Source organism: Dermatophagoides pteronyssinus, unplaced genomic scaffold, assembly GCF_027571235.1.
Source record: "Dermatophagoides pteronyssinus isolate colony J.1.1.1.1 unplaced genomic scaffold, Derpt_VIB-CSIC_2022.12 sq0002, whole genome shotgun sequence".
In the NCBI taxonomy this organism is placed as follows: domain Eukaryota; kingdom Metazoa; phylum Arthropoda; class Arachnida; order Sarcoptiformes; family Pyroglyphidae; genus Dermatophagoides; species Dermatophagoides pteronyssinus.
In genome coordinates, this window is record NW_027461526.1 from 4,302,730 (window position 1) to 4,312,675 (window position 9,946).

Genomic DNA, 9,946 nt, shown 5'->3' on the forward strand with positions numbered 1-9,946 from the left:
ATTTCCTTTTAGGTTAATCGTTTTTTGCATCGTGAATTTATTGACGATTTACAAATCAAAAATAAAAAAAACATTAACCAAAATTTATTTTTGATTCTTTTCCGATTTGCAATGATAAAAAGCAGAGATATCATCATCATCATCATCATCAACAAAAAAACGAAGAATCCCTGCTGTAATTGGCATTTAACTGCTGTGTAATAACATTTGCAATCAATAATTTTTTTGCAACGTCAGTCAAAAAAAAAAAGAAAAAAGAAAAGAAAAGAAAATTTAAATTCATTTTGAAATCTAATTTCCATATCAAGAATTGCTTATCATAATAATGATTCTGAAATCAACAATAAACATTGATGAATTTAAATGAATGAATATTTAGTTTATTTAAAAACAACAACAACAAACATAAAAGTAAAGAAAGGATATGGAATTAACAACAACAATTAAAGAGTTTTTTTTCTCCTGATGCATAAATGAAAATGGAAATTGGGAGAGGAAAGAGTGCGAAAGAGAGAGATTTAGTTGTATAAACAAAACATTGCATTACAAATAATCAAAGCATGATGTGATCTATTTTTTTCCTTTACTTCTGGTGTGAATGTGTGCGTATGTAATGTTTGTTTTTACTGAAAAAAAATTAAAGTCTCTGTGTTTATGTGTGTGCGAAAGAAAATGAATAAATCTACCCAGAAAAAAAAATAAAAGATGAAGAAAGATTATTCAACAAACAAAAAACGAAAAAACGAAAAAAAATCTGGTTTTTAATCATCATTAGAAAATCTTCTTTCTTCTTTCTTTCAATGGGATTATATTCAATTTCAGTTTGTTGTTGTTATTGTTATTGTTGTCATTTTCGTTCATTCATTCATCATTTGTTCGTTTATTGATTTCAACAAGAATTTTCCATATACGAAAAAACATTTTTCCTTTTACAAAATGATTATTATAATAATATTCATCATTCTTATTTATTTATTATCTTTTTTTTATTTGAAAAAACTGGAAAAATTTCAATGAAAAAGATAGATTTTTTTTTCATTTTTCCGAGTTTCTATAAAGTTTCCGTAAAATCGGATTTAAAGTTTCATTTTTATTACATTGGGCCCCTATTTTATTTCGAAACGTATCTTTTCTTTTCACTCAAATCTATATGAATTATTGAAAAATAATAATAATAATAATAATAAAAACCGGGAATATTCGGTTGGTCAGATCGACGGTCGTTTCGTGTTCGGTAATTTTGTTTGATCATAGTTATCATCATCATCGGTTTTGATGGGATGTATGGAGAGGGAATGAAAAAAAAACACAAAATTCTGTTGTGCATGCAAAACACACACACAATGCAATCAAGATTTTCGTTCAGAGAATCGAGCTGAACAAAAATAAAGCAGCAGCAGCATTAATAACCGATGAAAGAAGAAGAATATTCTCTACATTCATTCATTCATTCATTTGTTGTTGGCACATTTTTTTTTGGCCATGTATACAATAAGCAACAACAGAAACAATAAAAAAAAGGCTCCCAGATATGAACATCATCATCAAGAAGAAGAGAGAAAAGGAACCACCATCCTTCTTCTTCTGTATAGAAAAAAGCCAACATTAGTCAAACGAATTGTTCATCGGTTCGGTATGGATGCTTATTCAACAACATTGGTAGCATGGATCGACAAACACACACACACACACAGAGATACATTGTTAGAAGATGGATATATTTTTACGCGCCAAACTCATTTTGATTGTGTGGTTTAGTGCAATGTATGTTCATCACCGGTAAATAAAAAAATGAAAAAATTCGTTGAAATATAACCATCATCATCATCATTATCATTGAGAAACATGAGACATTATTTACACAACGACAATAACAATAACAAACAAACAAACATTTCTTTTCAAAGAAGAAAATAAAAAACCATGTTTTTGAATCTATTTTTCAATTCAATGTTGTTCATTTTGTCGAAAAAGCCAACAACAAAATCAACGATCATCATTTCGTTTCTTTCATTGAAAATTCTTCTGAACATCTTGTTATGCACAGAAATGAATGAAAATTCTTTATTCTAATAAAATTCGTGTATCTTTTTTCATTGAATTTTCAAAGAAAATTTCATTTTTTTCAAATGAAAAATATCACCACCATCATCGTTATCGAAATCATATATTCAAAATCTTTCTTTCATTCATTCATTCATTTTGATAATGAATTTTGATGGCAATTTGAGATTCAAAAAGTAAAAGTAATGTAAAAAAAAGTAATTACATTTTAGCTAGACAGTCTTCCATTTTCAAATATGATGCGATGATGATGATAAATATGAAAATAATCAGTAGTTTTCAGTTGCCATAATCATCATCATCATCAAACACACACATTACATTCAAAAACTTTGATAATGACATTACTCTTTCAACTGTTTTTCATCATCATCATCATTATCATAATTATAAATGATTCTTTTGTTTCTTCTTCAAATCAAGAATCAAGAATCAAAAATTTTATCCATCATTTAAAATTCATCAGACATTAATTTGACACCTGTTTTACTTTTTTAAAATGATAATTTTCAATTCAAAATTTATTTTCATTTTTCGTTTGTTTTTCGTTTTGAAATAATTCAATTATCAGCCAAATCAACATTATCATCACTCTAGTGGAGAAACTAGTGAATCCCCATAAGAATTCTTCATGTTCTTCTTGTTTGTTTCAATTTTTTTGTATTTCTAAATGAGAAAATTTATTCAATCGATAATCAATGACGATGAAAAAAACTGGAAACAAAAATTCATTTGCCTCGAACAACAACAACAACAACAATAAATTCATGTTAATTTAATGCAAATATCAATTCGACTACACTACAAATTGAATAAATAACAACCAACAAAACATCTCTTAACAAATATCCCATTCAAAAAAAACCTCGACCAAGAAAACTACTGATAATAATAATTCGTTCGTTAAATGGTAAAACAATAACGGAATTTTGGTTTTTTGCTTTGTCCAAGATAACAACAGAAAACGAAATAGCCAAAAGTAAATCATATTTCGAATGTGTTACATTTAAAGTGCTTTCTCTCTTTGCTGCAATCACATTTTGTGTCTGTTTTGTGTTGTGTGTGTGAAATAACAATTGATTTAATCAATCATTACACAAGCACGCACGGACCAAGATAACCAAAATTCTATTAGGAAACAACAAACGATGAACCAAAAAAAAATATTAATCCTGATTTAGATGATGCAATCGATCGATCAATTGAGTGGAAATAATAAATCAATATTTAACACATAGACAGACACACACATCATACACACGAAGACAATTTGTCAAAAATGTAAGTTTTTGTTTATGTTGTTAACACTTCATTATCATTTATTGATTATTATCAAACAAAAAAAAAGTGAAAGTAAAAATCCGATTTTCAACGAAACGAAATAAAAAGTTGAGAGTTACCCTTATTACACACACACAGACAAGCAGTGAACAAACAAAACGAAAAGAAGAAAACAATAATCAAATGAAAATACCAGGACGAAAATATTTTTTTGAAAATAGCCATCCATTCAGCCATTTTATTCTTTTGCAACCATTTTTTTGTTTTGCCAGTTCTGCTAGTTCCATTAACAGAATAATAAACATTGTTTTTTGGTAAGTCAATGTAATGACCAGATAATAATTTTCATTTGATATGCATTTGTTCATTTGATCTAACTGGACAATGCAGTTGTTTGTTTTGGATCACATGAGAATAATCATCATCATCAACAACAACAGCAAAGAATAATGTAAAAAAAAGTAATAATGTAGATCAAATGAGAGAAAGAAAGTGAGAAAAAATTGTGATCAGAAAATTCATATTTCGAAAAGAATCCCATAGATATACACAACAGGATTATTTATCATCATCATAATGAAAGAATTTGATGATGATTTACCCAAACAAACAAACAATTCCTATGGAGAATTTTGTCACTTACTTGCTTGCATCTTGATTACAATTGGATTATCGAATACCAACAATCAAAAAAAAAAATCATATTTCTATTCTTTCTTCTTGTAATTTTGCATCCAAAAAAAAAAATCATTATCATTGTTGTATGGTTACATTACATTTTATTGGTAATGACATGCTAGGCAGACACGAATTTCATTACATTCATTCATTCTCATTATTAAGGTGATATTATGATTTTATGATTTGCAAGATTCATTCATTATTCAAATGGGAAGAAAAAAAATATTATTATATATTTGATGATGGAAAAAATGAGAACCAGAACTAGAGAAAAATTTGCATATATTGATTACATAAAAAACAAAAACAAAAAACATAAAAGTAAAATTCTATGCATAAAATGTATTTAAAAGTAAAATTTACATTCGCATTAGATAAACCAGCAAGAATATCTTAGAATATAAACATGATAACAGCAGCAACAACTAAAGAATCATATATAAGATCTTTCTGTTGTAATTATAATTATTTAGATAGATAATATTCAAATGAATTTCATTATATATAAAAAAATTGTTTTTATTAACATCATAATAATAATGTTACTATTACATTATTCCAATATTCATTATCGTTATTTTTATTCTGGTTCCAGTTTAGTTTTAGTCAAGTTAATTTTGTTTAAAAGTTTTTTATATTTTCATGTTGTTCTTCTTGTTGTTGCTATTGTGTAAGACAGGAGATTTTTTGTTTTGTTTTTTCATTTGGATTTTTCAGTGACTATAAAAAAAACAAAAAAAGTGAATGGCCGTGCATGTACACACATTAAAAAAACAAACCAAGAAATAAAATTTTTTATTTTCTTCTTATTCTTTTTGGCCCATTTTTTTCCACATTACAATTCTTCTTCTTGCTGTTGTTGTAATCATTCATTGGAATCTTTTGAAAGTTTTGTTTTTTTTACTTACCATCATCATCATAATCAGGATTTTGGTTTTCACTAACCCAATGTGTGTGTGTGTGTGTGATTTGCATGCGAGAAAGAAAATAGCACACAAACACAAAAGTTTTTCGTTATATGTAAAACGCCTACACACAATACAATAATTTTTTTCTACAGTAAAAAAAAACGATAATTCCTCGATTTAGTTGCAATGATTTCTTTTTCATCATAATCATCATGATTCTCAAGACTGAGCAAAACAAAAAAAAAGCCCAAAAATTAACCGGAAAAAGAATTTATGCAACGAAAAAATATGATTCTGATAAGAAAATTGATCGAATGAATTATAATGATGACGAGGAAGTAAAGAGAGAGAGAAAGAAAAGATATCTCAACAAAACAACTTTTCAGTAGAAAAAAAGAAAAGATATTTTCAACATTCTGGTTTATATCAAAATTTGATTGTTTAATATGACATACGTAATAATGACAGATCCCTTGTTATCATTTTTCAATGTAGCATAACGATTTTTGACACCTGTGATATATGTGTGTGTGTGTGCCATACACTTAAGAAATCGTCAATCAAAAAATTTTTTTTCCATTTTAAAGATTGTTTTTTTTCTTTCTGATCTGATTTTGTCTATATTAATCAGATCAATCAATTTGAATTAAAATCATAACAAAGGAATTGAATTGAATCGAAAAATGAATGCAAAACATGATTTACAGATAGCGAACAAAAAACAAAATTTTAAAAGAATCAAATTTTTCAAAATAAAGAAAAGCCTCGAAGACAAAAGGCCAGAACAAAAAATTTCCCTAAAACAGAATAATAATAGGATCAACAAAACAAAACAAAATTCAATTCTTTTGATTCTTTTCTTGAATTCAAAAGAAAACAAAATCACTGAATAAAATTCAAACAAACAAACAATCGGAAGAATTGGAATTCACAAATTGAAACTCTCAACCCTTTTTTAAAGAAGAAAAAAAAACACTTTCAAATCTCTCTCTGTGTGTGCGTGGGAGTAAATTGATTTTGCAAAAAAATTTTTTTTTGATAAATTTTTTGATTTGTTGACAAACATTACTGATAAAAACATTGACAGTAATTTTTTCAGAAAATTTTTTTTTCAATTCTGACATATTTTTGACAAAGAATTCCATTGGAGAATTTTCATCATCGGATTATCCGAAGTGAACCCAAAAAAGAAATCCAATTTGATTGATGCAAAAACAACAACAGCAGAAGAAAATCCAAAAATGTCATCATTATTATTTTTTTGAAAAAAAAAGTTTTCCGCCAAAATGCAGAAACAATTTACATACATAGAGAGCGATCAAAAAGATTCAACTAAAAAGATTTTCATCATTATTATTTTTGTTTCATTATGTTCGTGCGTGTGTGAAGTGTGTGGATTTGACATTTTTCCATTGTAAAATATGCTGCATATATATATTGTTCTCGTGTTTCATTCATTTTGTTGTTTCACATAATCATTTTGGGGCTTTTTTTCCGTCTTTGTTCAATGAGATCACCACACACACACACACATCAATGAATAATTTTATCGTTAAAAAAGCCAAATATGAAGATGATGATGTGAATGAATTATACATGTCAAAACGAAAACAAGAAAAGAAAAAAATGTTTTATCAAACCACAAACACACAAGATGTGAATAATTCTGGTTAGTTTTTTTCGTTGTTTTAAGCCAAACAGTCAGTGTAAGTGTCATCAAAACAATTGATGTTAATTATTTATATGTTTAGCTTCTTGTTTTTGTTTTTTGTTAAATAAACATCGTGCTTGAAACAATACTTGAATTTAAAAAAGAGTGAACATCAGCAAAGAAACTTTTATGATTTGACGTATGACAATGACACACACACACAGACACAATAGCTGAGAATATTCTCTCACTCAACTAAGATTCTTTTATATATTTTCATTTCCAAAAGTTTTTAGACTTTTTTTTCTGACGAGATAATGTGTGGCCCATTAAACTATAGCTAAACTGACTGACTGACAATAACAATGTTTTTTTTTTTGTTGTTGTTGTTGCTGATGATTTTTCGGGCTAACAAAAGAAAACCAGAAAAAAAGAAAACCAGAAAAAAAAATCCATAGCTTATGAAACACAAGTTTTCAACATCTATTAATTCCAATCATTTTTTTCTTCTTCTGCTTGGATCTTTTATCATCCATAGGTTTTTTTCCTCTTCATAAGTTTTTCTTTGGTTGATTTACTAAAGGCAGCAAAACCACACAACAATACTGCTGTTGTAATGTGATACGAAAACAAATGTTTCAAGTTTCAAAAAAAAAAAATTTCAACAATAAGTGTTTTTTTTCGTTGCTTTGATGACACTCATGAAAACATTTATCATTCCTTTGTGTTTGTTTGTTGAGTGGTCAGATTTTTGTTGTTGTTGTTGTTTGGTCATTTTTTTTGGATAACAGGATGGATGATGCGGATGTGAAATGATGCTTAAATATAACCAAAGAGAATGGATTTTCCATTCCTTTTTTAGCATGGTCGATATTGATGAAGAATATTAAAAAAAAATTCATTGAAATGAATAATTCTGTTAGGGTTTTCTTTCTTTCTTTTTTTGTCTAGATATTCTTGAAATGCATTGAAAAAAACATTGATTCTTTCAGATGTTTTACACATGAATGTTTAAAAAAAATGTCATATCGAAAACGAAGACAAAGTATTTATCTACAGGGTAGAAATTCAATTTCAAGAACTAATTCTTATGATGGAACAACAACAACAACGGGAACGGCTACAATTTCATCAGGACCAACAACAGCAGGTGCATTATCAACGACAGGTACAACATTACGTATTAATAGCCATAAAGCATCATTATTGATAGATAATTTTACTGGTCTTCCTTGTCCGGATCTAAAGACGATGAAATATTATAAAGGTTATGAATGGGTTACATTTAAACCAGGTAAATATTTTTAATTTTTGTTGAAAAATTTATTAAATTTTTACAAAAAAAAAAATCCAAGTTGAAATATCACCACCAGCATTAACGCCTGGAACACCAAATAAAGATTTTGATATGGATGAACAATCAACAGATGATAAAATGATGCCAATTGTTAATGATGATGATACAAAAGATAAAGAACTTTCAACAACACCTGAAATGATTGATTATCGAATAACAAGATTAAGCAAAGATTGGATTGAAAAGTTTGTTTGTTTTGAATTTGACTATTATTATTTTTTTTACTGATGATAATTGAAAAAAAATACTTTGCGACATATAATTGATTTCATAGAGTGGGTATCGATAGAATTGGACAACAAGAAATTCGTGATTGTCTTCGACAACATGTAAAACAAAAACTTTGTCATGGTAGTAAGGCGGCAAAAGAAATGTCAATCATTGATATTCATCATTCAATGATTGTACGTTATTCATTGGAATCTGTTTGTGAACGACGACAATTATGTTGGACATTTGAACCATTTGTTGATCATGATGATGATGATGATGATATTTACAATGGAGAAAATCCAATAGTGCCTTATACATCACATTCACATCAACCAGTTGATGATCCATGGAAGATACCTGTACCACAAGTACGTAATTTAGAAGTAATGATTGAACAAATGACACCATCACCATTACCACCCGTAACACCATCAACACCATTACCACCAATCAAAGAATCAGATGATGATAATATTGATGAAATTGAATCGGTTACTGTTGAAATTGAAAAACCACGTACAGTAACATTTCAAACAACAATAATCGATAATAAACATCATCCGTTAAGTCAAGATATTTTGACCAGTAATAAAGAAGAACAAGCAATTCGAAGAAAATTTCAAGAGAAAATATTTCAAGATCAATGTATGGAAGTAACTGTACCAGGTACAGTATCAATACATTCTTGTCATATTTGTGCAGGTGTTGGTCGAAAAAGATGTATAGCCTGTGTTGGTTCTGGATCGGTAAGTTGTCCCACATTTAATTAACCCAATAATCAATTAATTCAATAAAAATAGACAAAATGTGATATTTGTGAAGGAGTCGGTTTTTATGGTATCGATCATAATAAACCAGCTTTTACACGAACATTTTCAGCCAATAGTGATAATAATGATTATTGTTGGCGTTGTCGTGGTCGTGGACGATTAAGATGTGATGGTTGTTCAGGTGTTGGTATGACTGCTTGTATTGGTTGTGCTGGTTCCGGTCAGATTAAATGTTATATTAAAATGATTGTTACATTGTAAGCTTTAACACTTGATGAGGAAAACAAACATTTTTGAAAATGCTACTTTTTTGTTTGTTTGTAATCATCATAGGACAAATCATCATAATACAGTTATAACAAGAGATAAATATTCATGTGAAATTCCATTCGATCAGATTAAATTGACTGATGGTGATTTAGTGTTAGATGAAGATGGTTTAGATGTAAGTATTTGTATTAGATTCATTATTACTGATAAATTGAAAAAAAAAACATTAATGACAATAATAATATCTACATAGCTACATCCATCATCATTATCATTATTTCATAATGATCTCATCAATGAACAAAGTGAACGTTTAATTCGTTTACATCGTCGTAAATATCTTGGAAATAGTCGATTAATATGGCAGGTTTGTTTGTATTTATTGTTTTTGTATGATCACTAACTAATGTCTTATTGTTTTTTTTTTCAACAAAAAAAAAATAGAGACATCGAATCAAAGTATTACCCGTATGTCGTGTACATAGTTCATGGCGTGGAAATCGTTTTCGATTCTATGTTTTTGGTCGAAAACAACAACGTCGTTGTTTTACTATTGATTATCCACAACGTTGTTTTTGTATACCATGTTGTTGTTTTTGTTGTTGTCAAACTTGTCAATCACCATGTCGTATTGCATAAGCAAACAAACCAAACAAACGAAAAAAACATTTTCAAAATAAAATTTTTTCCGTTATTTTGAATTTACCTGTTGAACTCATTTACCTGCTGCCATCTGTTGATAACAAATCTT

The 9,946-nt window shown here is 28.1% G+C and overlaps 1 protein-coding gene across 5 annotated transcripts; it reads left to right on the top strand.

Moving 5' to 3' along the window:
* Positions 1-2,407: 2,407 nt before the first annotated feature.
* Positions 2,408-9,896, top strand: LOC113793345 (uncharacterized). 5 transcript variants are annotated; one of them, XM_075824573.1, is made up of 8 exons: positions 2,408-3,345; positions 7,509-7,879; positions 7,941-8,127; positions 8,217-8,901; positions 8,956-9,182; positions 9,259-9,370; positions 9,449-9,562; positions 9,640-9,896. In XM_075824573.1, exons 2-8 carry the CDS (start codon positions 7,606-7,608, stop codon positions 9,832-9,834), a joined length of 1,794 nt encoding a protein of 597 aa, XP_075680688.1. In that variant the 5' UTR covers positions 2,408-3,345; positions 7,509-7,605; the 3' UTR covers positions 9,835-9,896. The 5 variants fall into 5 exon arrangements, with proteins under 5 accessions (XP_075680688.1, XP_027199202.2, XP_075680689.1 ...); XM_027343401.2 differs by having other exon boundaries at positions 7,537-7,879; XM_075824574.1 differs by lacking the exon at positions 2,408-3,345 and adding an exon at positions 6,332-6,640 and having other exon boundaries at positions 7,537-7,879.
* The last annotated feature ends 50 nt before the right edge of the window (positions 9,897-9,946 follow it).

Excerpts from the sequence above, each read along its gene's own strand:
- LOC113793345 (XM_075824573.1), top strand. The coding sequence starts at position 7,606 with ATGTCATATCGAAAACGAAGACAAAGTATTTATCTACAGGGTAGAAAT. Across the intron at positions 7,880-7,940 it reads ATGGGTTACATTTAAACCAG|TTGAAATATCACCACCAGCA; the intron begins GTAAATATTTTT and ends AAAAAATCCAAG. Across the intron at positions 9,371-9,448 it reads TAGATGAAGATGGTTTAGAT|CTACATCCATCATCATTATC; the intron begins GTAAGTATTTGT and ends ATATCTACATAG.